Below are 20,832 nucleotides of genomic sequence, written 5' to 3' on the forward strand. Positions count from 1 at the left end.
TGCTTAACATCATATTTTTTTAGATCCTGTAGGGTACGTTGCAGAAGAGGAACATAGTTCATTGAATATAAATACTTTGAGTCCGGGGTGATTTTAACACCTAAATATTTTACAGCTGCAGAGCATATCCTAAACATAAAATTGGCTCTCAACCTTGCAACCTGTTCGGGTATGAGCGACACGTTGAGAATTTCTGATTTTGATACATTTACTTTAAAATTGCTCAATTTTCCAAACCGCTGGAATTCAGCTAACACAGAGGGAATTGCAATGTGTGGATTAGTGATATAAAGTAATAGATCATCAGCAAACAAAGCCATTTTTAATTTCCCTCTGTTTTATCTGTACACCAGAAATAGAAGGGTTCCGTCTAATAGACATGTGCAGAGTAAAATATTTCGTTTCGGAATTTCGTTTTCGTCTGAAAACTTAATTTATTTAGTTACTCCCGAAATTCGTTTTTATTTATTTCGTTTTTCGTTCAAAAATTGCATTCGTCCGAAAATCCACATGAATTACGGTCGAATCTGTCTTTGAAGGCTTATGGTGTCTGTCGAATGTATAAAGAAGATTCGACGGAGCTAGTATATAGCATACTTTAGAACCCTATTAAAGTCTATGGGACTCCAACGTTCAAAATCTAAAGTGCTAATTTTAAAGGCTAATTTGCAAGTTACTGTCCTAAAAAGTGTTTGGGGACCCGGGTCCTGCCCCAGGGGACATGTATCAATGCAAAAAAAAGTTTTAAAAACGGCCGTTTTTTCGGGAGCAGTGATTTTAATAATGATTAAAGTGAAACAATAAAAGTGTAATATTCCTTTAAATTTCGTAGGGGGGGGGGGTTGTCTATAGTATGCCTGTGAAGGGGCTCATGTTTCTGGGGCTTAGAACTGTCGCTGCACAAAGTGTCATTTATGCAGGAAAAAAAGTCCTTTAAAATCACTCGCAGCTATTATGAATTGTCGGCTCCCGTAATACAGAGAACACTCATTGAAAGTCATTGATAAAAAAATAAATAAATAAATAAAAAAAAAAGCGTGGGGGTCCCCCAAATTCAATTAACAGGCCCTTCAGGTCTGGTATGGATATTAAGGGGAACCCTGCCTCAAATTTAAGAAAAAATTTGACGTGGGGTTCCCCCTAAATATCCATAACCAGACCCTTCAGGTCTGGTATGGATATTAAGGGGAACCCCGCGTCAAATTTAAAAAAAAATTGACGTGGGGTTCCCCCTAAAAATCCATACCAGACCCTTTATCCGAGCACGCAACCTGGCAGGCCGCAGGAAAAGAGGGGGGGACGAGAGAGCGGCCCCCCCTCCCTCCTGAACCGTACCAGGCCACATGCCCTCAACATTGGGAGGATGCTTTGGGGGTCTGTGACCCCTCAAAGCACCATGTCCCCATGTTGATGAGGACAAGGGCCTCATCTCCACAACCCTGGCCGGTGGTTGTGGAGGTCTGCGGGCGGGGGGCTTATCAGAATCTGGAAGCCCCCTTTAACAAGGGGACCCCCAGATCCCGGCCCCCCCCCCTGTTTGAAATGGTAAGGGGGTACAAAAGTACCCCTACCATTTCACAAAGAAAGTGTAAAAAATGGTTAAATGAAACAAACACACTTTTGAAAAATTCTTTTATTAAAAATAAAAAAATAAAAAAAAGATTCCAGCGGCGGTAATCCACTCTTCCTATCCAGCGACGGACGGTCATCTCTCCAGCGATGTCTCATCTCATCCAGCGCAGCGAATCCTTCGTTCTTCCGTCTCCGCAGAGGAGACAATGCAAGGATTCCGGCTCCCTGACGTTTCTTATATACGGTGGGCGGGGCCACTCGTCACCTGACCCCGCCCCCCTCTGACGCAAGAGGAAACCCGGGGTTCCCCGTGACGTATGGGTGACCCCGCCCCCCTCTGATGTAACGGAAACCTGCCTGTGTTACATCAGAGGGGTACGGGGTCACCCATACGTCACAGGGAACCCCGGGTTTCCCCTTGCGTCAGAGGGGGGCGGGGTCAGGTGACGGGTGGCCCCGCCCTCCGTATATAAGAAACGTCAGGCAGCCGGAATCCTTGCATTGTCTCCTCTGCGGAGACAGAAGAAGGATGGAGGATTCGCTGCGCTGGAGAGATGAGACCGCTGGAGAGATGACCGTCCGTCGCTGGATAGGAAGAGTGGATTACCGCCGCTGGAATCTTTTTTTTATTTTTTTATTTTTAATAAAGGAATTTTTCAAAAGTGTGTTTGTTTTATTTAACCATTTTTTTACACTTTCTTTGTGAAATGGTAGGGGTACTTTTGTACCCCCTTACCATTTCAAACAGGGGGGGGGGCCAGGATCTGGGGGTCCCCTTGTTAAAGGGGGCTTCCAGATTCTGATAAGCCCCCCGCCCGCAGACCTCCACAACCACCGGCCAGGGTTGTGGAGATGAGGCCCTTGTCCTCATCAACATGGGGACAAGGTGCTTTGAGGGGTCACAGACCCCCAAAGCATCCTCCCAATGTTGAGGGCATGTGGCCTGGTACGGTTCAGGAGGGAGGGGGGGCCGCTCTCTCGTCCCCCCCTCTTTTCCTGCGGCCTGCCAGGTTGCGTGCTCGGATAAAGGGTCTGGTATGGATTTTTAGGGGGAACCCCACGTCAATTTTTTTTTAAATTTGACGCGGGGTTCCCCTTAATATCCATACCAGACCTGAAGGGTCTGGTTATGGATATTTAGGGGGAACCCCACGTCAAATTTTTTCTTAAATTTGAGGCAGGGTTCCCCTTAATATCCATACCAGACCTGAAGGGCCTGGTAATTGAATTTGGGGGACCCCCACGCTTTTTTTTTTATTTATTTTTTTTTTTTTTTTTATCAATGACTTTCAATGAGTGTTCTCTGTATTACGGGAGCCGACAATTCATAACAGCTGCGAGTGATTTTAAAGGACTTTTTTTCCTGCATAAATGACACTTTGTGCAGGGACAATTCTAAGCCCCAGAAACATGAGCCCCTTCACAGGCATACTATAGACAACCCCCCCCCCTACGAAATTTAAAGGAATATTACACTTTTATTGTTTCACTTTAATCATTATTAAAATCACTGCTCCCGAAAAAACGGCCGTTTTTAAAACTTTTTTTTGCATTGATACATGTCCCCTGGGGCAGGACCCGGGTCCCCAAACACTTTTTAGGACAGTAACTTGCAGAATCTTTTCTCTCCGTCAAATCTTTTCTCTGTCGAATATTTTCTCTATATAATCTTGGACTAATAGAGGTAAGGTTAGGCACATTCGACCACAGGTTCTATAGACACGTTGTCAGAGTCATGTCAAATCTCCTATTCTATATCGAACTGTTGTAACAACGAAAATGAAAATAAAGCATTTATTTATGTCGGATCTTTCGTTTTTCGGATTTTGTGCTTTCGTTATCGTTTGTCAAAACGAAAACGAAAATAGCTGAAATTCGGACGAAAATGCATTCGGACGAAAACGAATGCACATGTCTACCGTCTAATAGCCGTCGCTAAATATTCCATTACTATAACATAAAGTAAAGGGGATAACGGGCATCCCTGGCGGGTACCATTTTGTATATCAAAACTTGTTGTCAATGAACCATAAATTTTTATTCTGGCTACCGGTTTAGTATAAAGTGCCATGATCTTATGCAATATATTCGACCCCAATCCTATTTGCATTAAAGAGTGTTTAAGAAAGGGCCATCCCACCCGATCAAATGCCTTTTCTGCATCAACTGAAAGAAGGCATACTGGAATTTTAGCCCTTTGTGCATAGTTCATCAACAAAAAAGTTTTAATCATGTTATCGCGTGCTTCTCTATTCTGAACGAATCCTACCTGGTCCGTATGTATTAAGCTTGGGAGGAGTGGTTGAAGACGGAGTGCAATCAGTTTAGCATATATCTTTAAATCTATCCCAATCAATGATATAGGTCGATAACTAGAGCAAAGTGTTAAATCCTTTTCTGGTTTGGGAATCAAAGTAATATGAGATTCCAGGGTCTGTACTGGAAATTGGTTCATAGAAGAAATAGAATTAAACACTTGAAGCATAAACGGGGCTATATGCTCTTTAAACGTCTTATAGAATTTTGATGTAAACCCGTCGGGACCTGGGCTCTTATTTATTGGAGTATTAGCAATTACTTCTAATAGTTCCTCGAGCGAAAATGGAGAATCCAAAGATTCCCCAGTAACACTATCTATTGTCGGAATAGCGTTTTCCCGCACATATTCCCCAATAATATTGTCTCCAGCTCCCTTGTCCTCCAATAATGATGATGGAGTTAGATTATAGAGGCCTGAGAAATATTCCCTAAAGGTTTGTTGAAGCTCACGTGGATCCGATGTCAGTTCTCCTGATGATTTTTTTATACTTGGTATAAAAGTCTGTGATTGACGTGGGTGTAACATATCAGCCAACATTTTCCCACACTTATTCTCAAATCTATATCTTCCCACTACCCGTCTTTGTCGGTATGAGCTCTGAGATGATTTGAATAGTTGTAACAAAAATATCCTTGTGGAGAAAATATCGGCTGATATATCTGGAGAATGATGGGCTTTATGTCGAGTTTCCAAAGAATGAAGTTTTAATAACGTATTTTCGATAATTTTAGATTTTTCTTTTTTAAGACGAGAACCATGTTGAATAAATACCCCTCGTATTACTGCCTTTAAGGCCTCCCATTTCAAGGGTAAAGCAGTTTCATCCTGTTCATGGTCAGAGATAAAATTGTCAATCGCCTCTGTAATTGCTTTATAACAGTTTTGATCTTGCATAAGTGTATCATTCAAACGCCACGACCAATTAATACCCTGAATCTGGGGAGGTGCTATTGTTAAAAATACTGGTGAATGGTCGGACCAAATAAATGAACCGATATCTATAGACGGGTTCCATTCCAATATCTTAGGACCAGTTAAAAAAAAATCTATTCTGCTATATGTTTTATGTGCTAAAGAAAAGTATGTATAGTTACGATCTTTAGGGTTAAGGGTCCGCCAGAGATCCATCAACCTATGTTCATAAAGTTTGTTTTTAAGTGCCCTCAGACGAGCATGTGAAATATTTGATCGTTGAGCTGACGTGTCTAGTGAAGGGTCTAAAGCTAGGTTAAAATCTCCTCCCACAATAACCGTACCTTCTGCAAAATCTGCTAAGAGGCCAAGATAACTCACGATTGTCTTAGTTTGATCATAATTTGGAATATAAAAGTTTGCAATTGTGAAGATTTTATCCCACAATCTGATTTTAAGAAACAGATATCTTCCATCCAAATCAGGTCTATATTCCAAATTCTGAACTGGTAAGTGCTTGTGCAAAGCAATAGAGACCCCTCTTGATTTTGAGCTCGACATAGTACTATGGAACCATTGCGAATAGTGTTTACGAGAACACACTGGAATATTATCACTTCGAAAGTGGGTCTCTTGAAAAAGTATAATATCTACCTTAGCTTTATATAGACTATATAAAATCTGACCTCTTTTTGATTTATTATTAAGACCTTTAATATTGTAGGTACATAATTTCAATGTCACTGGTGAGGAGAAAATTGCTGCCATATCAAATTATCAGGGAACTTAAAGAAAACGAAAAAAAAGGGGAAAAAGAAAGAGGAGAGAGAGGGAAGAGAAAAAAAAAAAACACACCCCGGCACAACAATTACCGAGTTGTGCTCTCTAAAATTGGAGAAGCTCCTTCTCCCCGATTCCCAAGTTACCCAGGGAAACGTTAACTAATTACCCAAAAAAAAAAAAAAAAAAAAAAAAACATCCCACCCAATAAGGAATCTATCCCAAAAAAAACACCAAACCCTACCCAAGGGACGGTGATTCCTATGAGGGGAAAGAGTTAAAGAGCATTGAGGGTGGCTCTATGCAGTGACAATGGGCATCCACAACCAGCATAATAATAATAGTCCGAGAAAAAAAAAATTCTTAATTCATTATTAAATTCAATGCCTACTACTCCAATTACACTTGGGATCGCCAGCTGTTTTACTCTGCCTGATTAAATTAAAGATTTTCAGATTGAATGTTTCTATTGTCCTCCCGAGGTTGCGATCTTCTAAACTGTGTATAAGTCTTGGGCCACGTTATTAATGGAAGATCGTGTAAACCTAGGGTAGATTGTATTGCAGGAATATCAGAGGGATCACGTAAATTCAGCCATCTGCCATCTTTCTTAATTTGTAGCTGAAAAGGGAAATTCCATCTATATACAATGTTACGATCTTGCAACATTTTTAGTAAAGGCCTTAACGCCTTCCTCTTCTCCAGAGTAAATTGGCATTGATCTTGTAACAATTGTATATTTGCTCCATTAACATTAATTTGTCCCCTCTCTCTTGCCCTTCTCATAATCTCCTTCTTATCCTTATAGAAATGTATTCGACATATTATATCTCTTGGTTTATCTGGATCTAATTTACGTGGTCCCACTGTCCGATGTACTCTATCCAGTTCCAAATTTGATTCCTCAGGTTTCCCCAACAATAAGGTAAAAATTTGGTTAACTGTTATACCAAGCTCCTCATTTCTAACTGATTCTGGCAAACCCCTGATCCTAATTAGTGATGGACGAACGTTTCGCCCGGCGGTCGTTTCGCGGCGAATTTCCGACATTCGCGGTCCGCACGTTCGAACGCCTTTTTCCGTCGTTCGCCGCGGCGGACTTACGTGTTTAATGTATACAAGAACTTTAACCTTTGGTGACACGTTTATCATGTGATACAGGACAGCCAATTGAGACATGACAGCACATGGACACTTGTACATTCCCTCTAACCTATAAATACACCCGATCCGGTGGCCATTTTACATTCTTTCTTCTGTTACGATAGGGACAGGTTCCTGTGTGGAGTAGGGAGAGATAAACCACTAGCTATTTGGTACACAAAAGTTCTTTTCAGGACTGGTATAGGTGTTAGGTGTTGATAGGTTTGCTGTGCTGCTGATTCTTGCAGCAGCCTGAGTGTCTTTTGTTAGTTTAGAGAAAGGGAAAGGACGGTGTATGCTACAGGGACAGCCAGATTAGTCTTTCATCATCATCATCATCATCATCATCATTAGCTGTTACTATCAAGGTCCACAAAAGAGCTGTTCCAGTAACCACTAATCGTTCTCTTTTTTTGCCAATTTGTATAGGGACAGGAAGGAAGCAGTGTTGTCAGGCAGTGAGGGTAATTTTAAAGACTTGCTGTTATTATTAGTTCCACAAAGGTTCTTTTCAGGACTGGTATCAGTGGTACAGTAATAGGCTTGTACATGTATAATATTCTTTCTTCCAAATATAGAAAGGATATTATACTTGACTGCTGCCCTTCTGCTGCAGTCTGCTAAACATTCACAACTCACTTGTTCCACAAAAGTTCTTATAAGGACTGGTAACTTGGTATAGGGTGCTACGGTACATAGGCTTGAGTGCGGTACAGTCTGCTGTTCTGTAAGGACCGCTATCGGTCCACAATAGATAGGGTTGACGTGCACCACTGCTGACCGCTGCCCTATACTGCAGCAGTCCTTCAGCGGTATAGGGACTGACGTACAGTCTGCTAATCACTAACACACAACCTGCTTGTTCCACAAAAGTTCTTATAAGGACTGGTAACTTGGTATAGGGTGCTACGGTACATAGGCTTGAGTGCGGTACAGTCTGCTGTTCTGTAAGGACCGCTATCGGTCCACAATAGATAGGGTTGACGTGCACCACTGCTGACCGCTGCCCTATACTGCAGCAGTCCTTCAGCGGTATAGGGACTGACGTACAGTCTGCTAAACACTAATACACAACCTGCTTGGTCCACAAAAGTTCTTATAAGGACTGGTAACTTGGTATAGGGTGCTACGGTACATAGGCTTGAGTGCGGTACAGTCTGCTGTTCTGTAAGGACCGCTATAGGTCCACAATAGATAGGGTTGACGTGCACCACTGCTGACCGCTGCCCTATACTGCAGCAGTCCTTCAGCGGTATAGGGACTGACGTACAGTCTGCTAAACACTAATACACAACCTGCTTGGTCCACAAAAGTTCTTATAAGGACTGGTAACTTGGTATAGGGTGCTACGGTACATAGGCTTGAGTGCGGTACAGTCTGCTGTTCTGTAAGGACCGCTATCGGTCCACAATAGATAGGGTTGACGTGCACCACTGCTGACCGCTCACCTATACTGCAGCAGTCCTTCAGCGGTATAGGGACTGACGTACAGTCTGCTAATCACTAACACACAACCTGCTTGTTCCACAAAAGTTCTTATAAGGACTGGTAACTTGGTATAGGGTGCTACGGTACATAGGCTTGAGTGCGGTACAGTCTGCTGTTCTGTAAGGACCGCTATCGGTCCACAATAGATAGGGTTGACGTGCACCACTGCTGACCGCTGCCCTATACTGCAGCAGTCCTTCAGCGGTATAGGGACTGACGTACAGTCTGCTAATCACTAACACACAACCTGCTTGTTCCACAAAAGTTCTTATAAGGACTGGTAACTTGGTATAGGGTGCTACGGTACATAGGCTTGAGTGCGGTACAGTCTGCTGTTCTGTAAGGACCGCTATCGGTCCACAATAGATAGGGTTGACGTGCACCACTGCTGACCGCTGCCCTATACTGCAGCAGTCCTTCAGCGGTATAGGGACTGACGTACAGTCTGCTAAACACTAATACACAACCTGCTTGGTCCACAAAAGTTCTTATAAGGACTGGTAACTTGGTATAGGGTGCTACGGTACATAGGCTTGAGTGCGGTACAGTCTGCTGTTCTGTAAGGACCGCTATAGGTCCACAATAGATAGGGTTGACGTGCACCACTGCTGACCGCTCACCTATACTGCAGCAGTCCTTCAGCGGTATAGGGACTGACGTACAGTCTGCTAATCACTAACACACAACCTGCTTGTTCCACAAAAGTTCTTATAAGGACTGGTAACTTGGTATAGGGTGCTACGGTACATAGGCTTGAGTGCGGTACAGTCTGCTGTTCTGTAAGGACCGCTATCGGTCCACAATAGATAGGGTTGACGTGCACCACTGCTGACCGCTGCCCTATACTGCAGCAGTCCTTCAGCGGTATAGGGACTGACGTACAGTCTGCTAATCACTAACACACAACCTGCTTGTTCCACAAAAGTTCTTATAAGGACTGGTAACTTGGTATAGGGTGCTACGGTACATAGGCTTGAGTGCGGTACAGTCTGCTGTTCTGTAAGGACCGCTATCGGTCCACAATAGATAGGGTTGACGTGCACCACTGCTGACCGCTCACCTATACTGCAGCAGTCCTTCAGCGGTATAGGGACTGACGTACAGTCTGCTAATCACTAACACACAACCTGCTTGTTCCACAAAAGTTCTTATAAGGACTGGTAACTTGGTATAGGGTGCTACGGTACATAGGCTTGAGTGCGGTACAGTCTGCTGTTCTGTAAGGACCGCTATCGGTCCACAATAGATAGGGTTGACGTGCACCACTGCTGACCGCTGCCCTATACTGCAGCAGTCCTTCAGCGGTATAGGGACTGACGTACAGTCTGCTAAACACTAATACACAACCTGCTTGTTCCACAAAAGTTCTTATAAGGACTGGTAACTTGGTATAGGGTGCTACGGTACATAGGCTTGAGTGCGGTACAGTCTGCTGTTCTGTAAGGACCGCTATCGGTCCACAATAGATAGGGTTGACGTGCACCACTGCTGACCGCTCACCTATACTGCAGCAGTCCTTCAGCGGTATAGGGACTGACGTACAGTCTGCTAATCACTAACACACAACCTGCTTGTTCCACAAAAGTTCTTATAAGGACTGGTAACTTGGTATAGGGTGCTACGGTACATAGGCTTGAGTGCGGTACAGTCTGCTGTTCTGTAAGGACCGCTATCGGTCCACAATAGATAGGGTTGACGTGCACCACTGCTGACCGCTGCCCTATACTGCAGCAGTCCTTCAGCGGTATAGGGACTGACGTACAGTCTGCTAAACACTAATACACAACCTGCTTGTTCCACAAAAGTTCTTATAAGGACTGGTAACTTGGTATAGGGTGCTACGGTACATAGGCTTGAGTGCGGTACAGTCTGCTGTTCTGTAAGGACCGCTATCGGTCCACAATAGATAGGGTTGACGTGCACCACTGCTGACCGCTCACCTATACTGCAGCAGTCCTTCAGCGGTATAGGGACTGACGTACAGTCTGCTAATCACTAACACACAACCTGCTTGTTCCACAAAAGTTCTTATAAGGACTGGTAACTTGGTATAGGGTGCTACGGTACATAGGCTTGAGTGCGGTACAGTCTGCTGTTCTGTAAGGACCGCTATCGGTCCACAATAGATAGGGTTGACGTGCACCACTGCTGACCGCTGCCCTATACTGCAGCAGTCCTTCAGCGGTATAGGGACTGACGTACAGTCTGCTAAACACTAATACACAACCTGCTTGGTCCACAAAAGTTCTTATAAGGACTGGTAACTTGGTATAGGGTGCTACGGTACATAGGCTTGAGTGCGGTACAGTCTGCTGTTCTGTAAGGACCGCTATAGGTCCACAATAGATAGGGTTGACGTGCACCACTGCTGACCGCTCACCTATACTGCAGCAGTCCTTCAGCGGTATAGGGACTAAGAGTTTTGTCACAGGGTCATTTAAAAAATGACATGCAGAGGAAGAGGCAGGCCCTTCTGCAGGGGTGGTAGGGGTAGGGCAGGAGCAACAGGCTTGAGCCAAAGTGGGAAGTTGCAGAAGGTGCGTTCAATTACTTTAAAGGATGCACCAGACTTGGTTGAGTGGCTCGCTCAGCCTTACTCTTCTGCACCCTCCTCATCCTCTCGATCTGCACCCTCTTCTTCACTCTCTGCTATGTGCACCCCCAAAGACACTACCACCAACAACACGACCACCACCACCACCACCACATACCTTCCGCTTGAGTCACTGGAATTATTTTCCGATCCATATCAAGAGGACATTTCTGATGCGCAGCCACTCTTGGTATTGGATCAGGAAGAGGAGGTAGCAACAAGCGCTACTCAGCAGTCTGACGCCAGTACCCAGATCAGCCCAAGGAGGAGGTTGGTCCCCGGTGTTGCTGCCTACTCCGAGATCTCTACTTATAGCGGTGGGGAAGGTGACGTTGATGATGACGTGTCTAGTGATGTCACGTGGGTGCCCACAAGAGAGGAAGAGGAGGGGAGTTCAGAGGGAGATATGGACCAGCAGATAGGGAGGAGAAGCAGCAATGACTTACATTGCACAGCAGGGACAAAGCAGACTGCAAATGTATCAGGAGCGAGTCATCGACCATGTACGGTCACATCTGGCGCTCCCAGGACACCGGCACATGGCTCCGCAGTGTGGGCTTTTTTTAACGTGTCCGCTGCTGACAATAGCGTTGCCATCTGCAATCTTTGCAGTCAACGCGTTAGTCGCGGTAAGCCCAATACTCACCTAGGGACGACCGCCTTAAGAAGGCACATGAGCAGCCATCACCGAGCCCAGTGGGAGCAACGGAACACACAAAGCCACACTGCAGGCTCTCACCGTCCAGCCTCGTCTTCTACTTCTCCTTCTCCTCTCTCCTCACAATTGTCCTCCACTCCACCTTCCATCACGCCAAGCTCACATTTTTCTGCAAAAAGGCAGGCTTCCGTGGGCCTAATGTTTGAGCGTAAAAAAATGATGATGCCGGATAACCCTCTTGCCCAACGGTTGGCGGCTGGCTTGTCAGAACTCATAGCCCGCCAACTACTGCCATATAAACTGGTGGACTCGGAGGCCTTTCGCAAATTTGTGGCCATTGGAACACCACAATGGAAGGTCCCAGGAAGGAAGTATTTCTCAGAGAAGGGCATCCCAGAGCTATATGGCCATGTTCAGCGGCAAGTGAATGTATCTCTGGCACACAGTGTCGGTGCCAAGATACATCTGACCACAGACACGTGGTCTAGCAAACACGGGCAGGGAAGGTATATCAGTTTTACTGCCCACTGGGTGAACCTTCTGACGGCCGTCAAGCATGTAACCCGTGGCACCCGTGTAGATTTGGTTTTACCGCCACGGATTGCATGCAGGCCTGACTCTTCTTCTCCTCCTCCTACTCCATCCTCCTCCCTCTCCTCCTCAGCTGCCTCCTCCTTTTCCGCTGCTAGCGTCTCTTCCACTGCACCGCCCAAGCTCCCCAGAACCTATTCCACATGCCAGGTGAGACGTTGCCATGCCGTGCTGCGTCTGTTGTGCCTGGAAGCAAAGAGCCACACTGGCCCGGCACTCCTTTCAGCTTTGCGTTCACAGGCAGATGAGTGGCTAACACCGCTCAATTTGACAGTTGGTAAAGTGGTGTGTGACAACGGTGCCAATCTGCTTAGCGCATTGAAACAGGGCAAAATCACGCACGTGCCGTGCATGGCACACGTCTTAAACTTGGTCGTGCAGCGATTCCTTGTCAAATACCCTGGGGTCCAGGACATCTTGCGGCAGGCAAGGAAAATCTCGGCCCATTTCAGAAGATCTTACACGGCCATGGCTCGCCTTGCTGACATTCAGCGGCGACACCATCTGCCGGTCAGACGTCTTATTTGCGATTGCCCGACGCGATGGAACTCAACCTTCTATATGCTTGATAGGCTGCTCCAGCAGAAACGTGCAGTTAACGTCTACCTGTATGAACTCTGCGAAAGAAACGGTTCTGGGGAGCTGGGTTTTTTTTCACCGCGCCAGTGGCTGCTCATGCGCGACACATGCAGACTTCTGCGGCCATTTGAGGAGATCACCAAACTGGTCAGTCGCAGCCATGGCGCCATCAGTGACATGGTACCTTATGCCTTCTTTCTGGAGCGTGCATTGCGTCGTGTCATTGATCAGGCTGTGGAGGAGCAGGAGCGGGAAGATGAGGAAGTCGCAATGCTGGATGAATTCCCAGGGGGGGCTACTCTATCTGAGACAAGTCAACAACAGGAGTCTGATGAGGAGTCAGAGGAGGATGGTGCCGGGGCGGATGAGCAGGAGCAAGAAGAGCATGCTTTAAACCTTTCTGGGATCCCTGTTGTGCGAGGATGGGGAGAGGAGAATGAAGAGGACGACATTATCCTGGATGATGAGCAGGAGCCAGGCCACCACACCGCTTCCACTTTAGTGCAAATGGGGGCCTTCATGCTCCAGTGTTTTAATAGGGACCCCCGTATAAAAAGCATGAGGGTCAAGGACCAGTACTGGGTGGCAACGTACTTAGACCCCCGGTACAAACACAAAATGGCGGAAATGTTACCGCCGTCGCAGAGGGCTGTCAGAATGCAGCACTTCCAGGCCTTGCTTCGAGAAATGCTGCATTCTGCTTTTGCGTGCGCTGGCAGAGGAGCAATTCCCACTCCCAGAGAAGGATTTGCGGGTACCAATCCAACAGCGCCTGCAAGAAGAGGCCGGTTTGAAGATGTGTTGGTGACTTCGGATATGAGGTCATTCTTTCAGCCGACCCATCGACAGGTGTCATCCGGATCCAGCATCAGGGAACGCCTAGACCGTCAGGTGTCCGACTACATTGGGTTAACGGCCGATGTGGACGCTCTGAGGAGTGATGAACCCCTAGACTACTGGGTGGGCAGGCTTGACCTCTGGCCAGAGCTTGCCCAATTTGCAATCGAACTGTTGGCTTGCCCCTCATCCAGTGTCCTGTCCGAAAGGACGTTCAGCGCAGCAGGGGGGATTGTGACCGATAAGCGTACTCGCCTAGCTCACCACAGTGTTAACTACCTCACATTTCTAAAAATGAATGAGGCATGGATCTCGGAGGAATTCAACACATGTGACCAGTAGACCATGTATATGTCTATAAACTATTTTTTTAATCAAGCACACAGACCTTCTTAATTCATTTGGCTCACTTCCTTGACCCAAAAAAGCACACCGTACTATATGCCCCTACCCTCCTCTTTGAAGAGGTTGAGCGGTGTCATATTTCTACTGGGGCTGCTTATGATATCCCTGTGCTGTGCTGACTTCCTCCTGGGGGTTCTTATTATGAAGGGATCACACTATCCCTGTGCTGTGCTGACTTCCTCCTGGGGGTTCTTATTATGAGGGGATCACACCATCCCTGTGCTGTGCTGACTTCCTCCTGGGGCTGCTTACGGTGCTGCTGTCAGTGCTGTATGTCACGGTGCTGCTGTCAGCGCTGTATGTCACGGTGCTGCTGTCAGCGCTGTATGTCACGGTGCTGCTGTCAGCGCTGTATGTCACGGTGCTGCTGTCAGCGCTGTATGTCACGGTGCTGCTGTCAGCGCTGTATGTCACGGTGCTGCTGTCAGCGCTGTATGTCACGGTGCTGCTGTCAGCGCTGTATGTCACGGTGCTGCTGTCAGCGCTGTATGTCACGGTGCTGCTGTCAGCGCTGTATGTCACGGTGCTGCTGTCAGCGCTGTATGTCACGGTGCTGCTGTCAGCGCTGTATGTCACGGTGCTGCTGTCAGTGCTCTGTATTACGGTGCTGCTGTCAGATGCCTCTATCACGGTGCATGTGTCATTCCGGTATGTCACGCTGCTGGTGATCATCTCCTGCACCCTCTTCTTTGCCTACCCTGGTCCCTGACCTTCCCTCTCCTCCATTGCCTTCATTAGCTCCATAGTCCTGAATTGTTAGAACAATTTCCCAAATAAAATAAAAATGCTTGTAGTTATCGATCCCAAATTCACCTCATACATGTATTATGTCATTGTCCAGATGGTGGGACTACGTTTTACCCCCTAATAATTACCACGTGGCCGCAAATTCGACATGAAGGTTTGCAAAGTTCGCCTCCCATTGAAGTCAATGGGGCCCGCGGCGAACGTTCGGTTTCGCGAACGTTTGGGTCCGTTCGCATTTCGCGTTCGCGAAACGTCCCGTCGGAAGTTCGTCCATCACTAATCCTAATATTATTTCTTCTATTACGGTTGTCTTGGTCCTCCCATAATTGAAATAGTGTATGAATATGAGGCTCTTGGGCATCTATACGCTGTTCCTGAGATTGTACACGATCCACCAATGTGTCTACAGAACGTTCAACTTCTGATATTTTCTTCCAGGTTGCCTGTAATTCTTTATGCACAGATTGGATCTCCTTGTGGAAACCATGTTCTAGACGCTGAATAAAAGCTTCCATTTCATTGCGAGTGGGTAGTGCTCTTAAATAAGTCCGTACATCCCCTACTTCTGATCCCAACTCTTCACCCATCGTGTCACCTTTTGAATTCCCATCTATATTCTCACTATCCATTATATTCACTGGATTATATCCCCCTAACAACGGGGGGGATGGGGTTGAGTATTGAGGGCCACCCTCGGGTCTTCCCACATTCATATGCATATCTAATACGCCTATATCTGAGGTATTAGACACTTCGTTAATATCTACGGATTCTACAGATCCAATCGGTTCTTGTAACTCCAAAGCCGATTCCCACATGTTTTTTATGGCATCTGCACTATCCATTTTTGCTATCTGTGCGTCTTTTACTGCCCTAATGCCTAGAGAGCCCAACGGTATTACAGATGACACTGATGGTTTTATTATTGATACTACTGGTGTTAGTATAGTTTTTTCTGCTTGTAATGATTGTATATGTGTATCCTGCATAGCAGCAGAGGCCGATGTTCCCCTGTTACTATCTATTATTGTCTTCGATGTACGTGATCGTGTCCGGCCACCTACTGGAAAAAACTCTGCTATCCCTTGCTGAGCGTTAGAGGAGACTATTAATGGATGTTTAGATGTATTACCTAATGTACCCTTATTGCACACAACCGGACTCGCCGGTTTACATACTGTATTATACTCTCCTCTCCTCTTCCTCCGTCCCATGGGTATTCCCAGTGGTCACTACTTTAGAGTCCTTTTCAAAGACAGCTTATCCACGCAATCTACCTTCTAGTATAGCTATTGTTATCGAGTGCAGTCCTCCCAATGTTAATAACTTATGATCACTTCTACTGTCAAAACATGAAAATCAATAGTTTCAGCATTAACAGCTGAATCTATGACATTCTTATTTTCTAAAATATTAACAATATCAACAATTTTAGCGACATTAGCAATTTAGCACTAACAAAAAAATTAGTAGTATCTAAATTTCAGCAATATATCAGCAGTTGGTCACCGTCAGCAGTTGAGCACCGTCACCCGCTGAACACCGTCAGTAGTTGAGCACTGTCAGCAATAGAACACTATCGGCAGTTAAACGCTGTCATCAGTTAGACACTGTCAGCGATTGTGTATTGCCAGTAGTTGAACACTGTCAGCAGTTGAACACCGACAGCAATTGAGCACCAACAGCAGGTCGACACTGTCAGCAATTAGACCCTCTCAGCAAACACTATCAGCAGTCAAGCACTGTCAGCAGTTGAACACTGTCAGCAGCCGACCACCGCCAGTGGTCAAACACCGTCAGTGGTCAAGCACCGCCAGCAATCGAGCAATATCTGCAGTTTAGCAATGATAGCAGTTGAGTACTATCAACAGTTGAGCACCATCAGCAGTTGGACACCAGCAGCAGATATTATCTGATGTAGAACACTGTCAACAGTTGGACCCAGTCAGTAGATGAACACCGTCGACAGTCAAACACTGTCAGCAGCCAGACAATTTCAATAATTGAACGATATCAATAATTAAACAATTTCAGCATTTGAACGGTGGCAGGATTTGAGAAATTTCAGTAGTTAAACAGTGTCTATAGTCGAACGATATCAAAAGTTTAAGCAGTTTTAACAGTTAAGCGATTTCATCAGTTGAACTGTTCCATCAGTTGAGTGATTTCATCAGCTGATCAATTTCAGCAATTGAGCGATTTCAGCAATTGAGCGAGTTCAACAAGTGAGCAAGTTCAACAAGTGAGCGAGTTCAACAAGTGAGCGAGTTCAACAAGTGAGCGAGTTCAACAATTGAGCGAGTTCAACAATTGGGCCAGTTCAGCAATTGGGCGATTTCAGCAATTGGGCGATTTCAGCAATAGAGCGATTTCAGCAATAGAGCAATTTCAGCAATCGATCAATTTCAGCAGCTGAGCGATTTCCACAATTATGCAATTTCAGCAGTTGAGCGATCTCAGCACTTGAGCAATTCCAGCAATTGAGCAGTTTCAGCAATTGAGCAGTTTTCAGCAATTGAGCAGTTTCAGCAATTGAGCAGTTTCAGCAATTGAGCAGTTTCAACAATTGAGCAGTTTCAGCAATTGAGCAGTTTCAGCAATTGAGCAGTTTCAGCAATTGAGCAGTTTCAACAATTGAGCAGTTTCAACAATTGAGCAGCTGCTCTTTTTAATTTGTTTTAGTGTTTTTGTTTTAGCACAGTTTATTTATTTTAGATTTTGGATCATGTATTAAAGAGGCACGCTTTTTACTTTTAGCCTTCGTGAAAGCCTTTTTAAGGCATTTGTTGCTGTAGCCACGTGATTTTAAACTCAATTGTAACTCTTTGACCTCCTTTTCAAAGTAATGGTTTTCACTGCAGTTGCACCTCAATCTCAAGTATTGCCCATAAGAGAGAGGTGGGATGGGAGTTAGCTGCATGAAGCAAAGAGTTTCCCGCAAGAGGTTTGCAGAAAAGGTTGGTTTGAATGTTGCCATGATCACTGACCAATATTTGGATGTCCAAAAATATCAGACTCTGTTGATTGAATTCAAAGGTAAATTTGAGATTGTGATGATTGATTTTCAGACTGTCAAGGAAGGCAAGGAGATGATCCTTGGTTCCTGTCCAGACAAAAAAGATGTCATCAATGAAGCACTTCCAAACTGGTATCTGCTAAAAATATGGTTGCATATCATCTCTAAAAAAGAGATCACGCTCCCAACCCCCCCAGATACAGGTTGGCATAAGATGGGGCACATTTGGCCCCCATAGCCACCCCCTGTATTTGGAGGTAGTGGGAGCCACCAAAACAGAAAAATGTTGTTGGTTAAGATAAATCTGAGCAGATTCAAAATAAATTTATTATATAGCTTGGGCACTTCATTGTTCTCGGAGATGAAGCCCTCTACAATTCTCACCCCCAAATCATGGGGGATAGAGTTGTAGAGGGCATCGACATCAAGGGCAACCAACCAGGACCCCTTTGGAATTGTAATTCCATCCAGGATCCTGAGGAGGTCATTGGTGTCCTAAAAGTAGGACGCCAGGCCCTCCACATGGGGCCTAAGAAAATCATCAATGAGTTGACTGGCAGTCAAACAATCATTTCCTGAAACTATAGGATGTCCAGGTGGATTCAGAGGGTTCTTATGGATCTTGGGAAGCACATATAGTGTTGGTGTACGGAGTGAAGGTATTTTCAAAAATTCCTAGGTTTTCTTATTGATTAGGCCTTGATGATAGGCCAAACCAATGAGTTTCTGGTATCGAATTGTTGTTACCTTTTAGATGACTTTCCGAGACTTTATGGTACCATTCACACTTCTGCAGGATAGCCATGACCATTGATTCATATCGATGGTTTTATGATCACTTTTTTATTTTGTTGTAATGAAAGCAATGCATTTTTTTTAGATAAAGTTAGATTAGATTGGGATAGATTGGTTTGGCAAATTTCTTTGGTTACTTGATTGGTAAAGGCCCAAAAATTAGGCTTCCCTGAAGTGTTGGAAAAGCTCTGTATTTGGGTTTATAATCCTTAGGAATGGAGATTATGGGAGATGGAGAGAGCAGAAGACCCGAATTATCATTGTCTGACCAAATATGTTCAGCCTCCAAGTATTCGGACTCGTCAATGTTTCCCTCTTCCCATAATTCCATAAGTTCCTCCATAGCCTTAATATCACTGATTGTCATTTGTTTCCAAAGGGGGTTATCCAATGTTGGGGTTTGAACAGATGGCTTAGGCTTATCATGCAGAATCTTGAACACTAGTTTGTGAGAAAATGGGTTTAGATCTTTTATTAATTCAAATTGGTCCATCTTTTGTGTGGGACAAAAGGTGAGGCCAAGACTAAGTACAGAAATTTGATCCTTGATAAGTGGAAAGGAAGATAAAGGGATCAATTCAAACAAATTTTTAGTTATTTGGGATTCAGAGATTCCACATTCCCTGCTTTCTTTTGCTCAGGCACCTGCTGGGTAAAAATTGGTGCTGGCCAAAAATCCGATTGGGACATGGTGAAGGTAGCATTGCTTACCTGAGAATTAGAAAGGAGTACTTGTGCAGAAATGAAAGTGCCAGTGCTAGATATTGATTCCACATGACCCGGTGCATTAACCAATATGGAAGAGGTTTTTGCGCTAGTGGCCCACATGCTCATGGGTGATTTTGTTCCGGGAGTGCATTTTGTGATACCCAATGGTCTAGTGTCTTTGCCTTTATTGAATTTAGAAGTACCCTGGGTCCTAACAGTCTGGACGTGATCCATTGCCTGTATGGAGTAAGCAGAAGAAGCAGAGGAATCAGAATCATTTGGTTCATTGGTGGATTCCTTGGGATTGCGCATTTTGTTGTAGCGCTTTCTATTTTTTGTCTGTACCCAATTATAAGCCTGGTTGTTGTCATAGGACAGTTTATCCCCAATTAACTTTTTTCCTTGGTCTTAAGTATTTCCGCTACATAAATTTCAAGGTTAGCCTTCAATGTACTCTCTCGAGAAGGAAAGAGTTCATTCAAGGAATTCACTTGATTCTCCTCATAGAGTTTTTAAATTTCCTTATCAAGGGATATTAGTTCAGTGGTATATTGTTTGCTAAGTAAATCCATTATCCTGATGGAACATGACCGGAGGTTTTCTTCCTATTCCTGTTTGAAATCAGGATCAAGTTTGCTTACTGTGGGGAAAATTTGTATCCTGAGATCCCACTTTAAGCATCATTAAAATCACTGCTCCTGAAAAAACTGCAGTTTTTAAAACAATTTTTTTTTGCATTAATGCATGTCCCCTGGGGCAGGACCTGGGTCCCCAAACCCTTTTTAGGACAATAACTTGCATATTATTTAAAATTAGCACTTTTGATTTCAAACGTTCGAGTCCCATAGACTTTAACGGGGTTCCAATGTTCACGCAAACTTTTGGTCCATTCGCAGGTTCTGGTGCAAACCGAACCGAGGGGTTGCTCTGCTCATCCCTAATCCTGAGACCCCACGGGGAGATAGTGTCCTTAATGTACTTTGCAAAATACCATCTGTTATAATATAGCCTTGATTTTTTTCTCCAACATGCGTGCAAGCCGCAAAAAGAACCTGTGACTTATGGATTTTCTAAGACCATCAAAAGCATTGCCACAGTAGTTAGTCATGATTCTAAACTTTGATTCAACAACACAAAGAAATGAAAACAATCCAATATACCCAATTATATACCCACAGTTGATCCAGAGGACGGCAAAAAACCCCAGCAGAGCATGCTCTAATTTGCTACAGCAGGGGAAAAAATTATTTCCTGATCCCAGAGAGGCAATCGGATTTTCCCTGGATGAACTTTACCTATCAATGATAGTGGTATCTGTTGTATGTATGCTACCCAATGGACTTTATAACCCTGACACTGATGGTCCAATTTCCTCATGTTTTTTTTTTCATTGTTTAATAAAATTTGTTAAATTTTAATTGATGTAAATGTATCTTTATCTTGCTTGCCTATCGAACACTGTTAAAGTCCCGGGGCTTGTCACCCCTTCTTCCATTTCTTATATTATATATGTCTATTGGGATGTGGTGTTCTTTCTGGTGTTTTCTGCCTTGATTTTTCATTACTTCATATTGGGGCGTTTCTGCTTTCAAAGCATAAATTACGCCAGACTATTAGTCTTTGACTATAATTTGTAAATTACAAGGAAATATTACATGTGTATGATCATTGTACATTGTAATCTATTT

At 44.6% G+C, this 20,832-nt stretch overlaps 1 protein-coding gene across 5 annotated transcripts in view; it reads left to right on the forward strand.

The window, feature by feature from the left end:
• LOC143943334 (matrix metalloproteinase-18-like) overlaps nucleotides 1-20,832 on the forward strand; it is a 1,003,345-nt gene that overhangs the window by 187,066 nt on the left and 795,447 nt on the right. For 3 of the 5 annotated variants that reach the window (XM_077465046.1, XM_077465042.1, XM_077465045.1), the window contains exon 2: nucleotides 6,393-6,509. The exons of the other annotated variants lie outside the window; for them this stretch is intronic. In XM_077465046.1, coding sequence (XP_077321172.1) covers nucleotides 6,393-6,509 — 117 coding nt within the window. The remainder of the gene's footprint in view (nucleotides 1-6,392; nucleotides 6,510-20,832) is intronic. 5 annotated transcript variants of the gene reach the window in all.

Source organism: Lithobates pipiens, unplaced genomic scaffold, assembly GCF_037356315.1.
Source record: "Lithobates pipiens isolate NorthernLeopardFrog02 unplaced genomic scaffold, aLitPip1_a1.2 Scaffold_30, whole genome shotgun sequence".
NCBI lineage: Eukaryota > Metazoa > Chordata > Amphibia > Anura > Ranidae > Lithobates > Lithobates pipiens.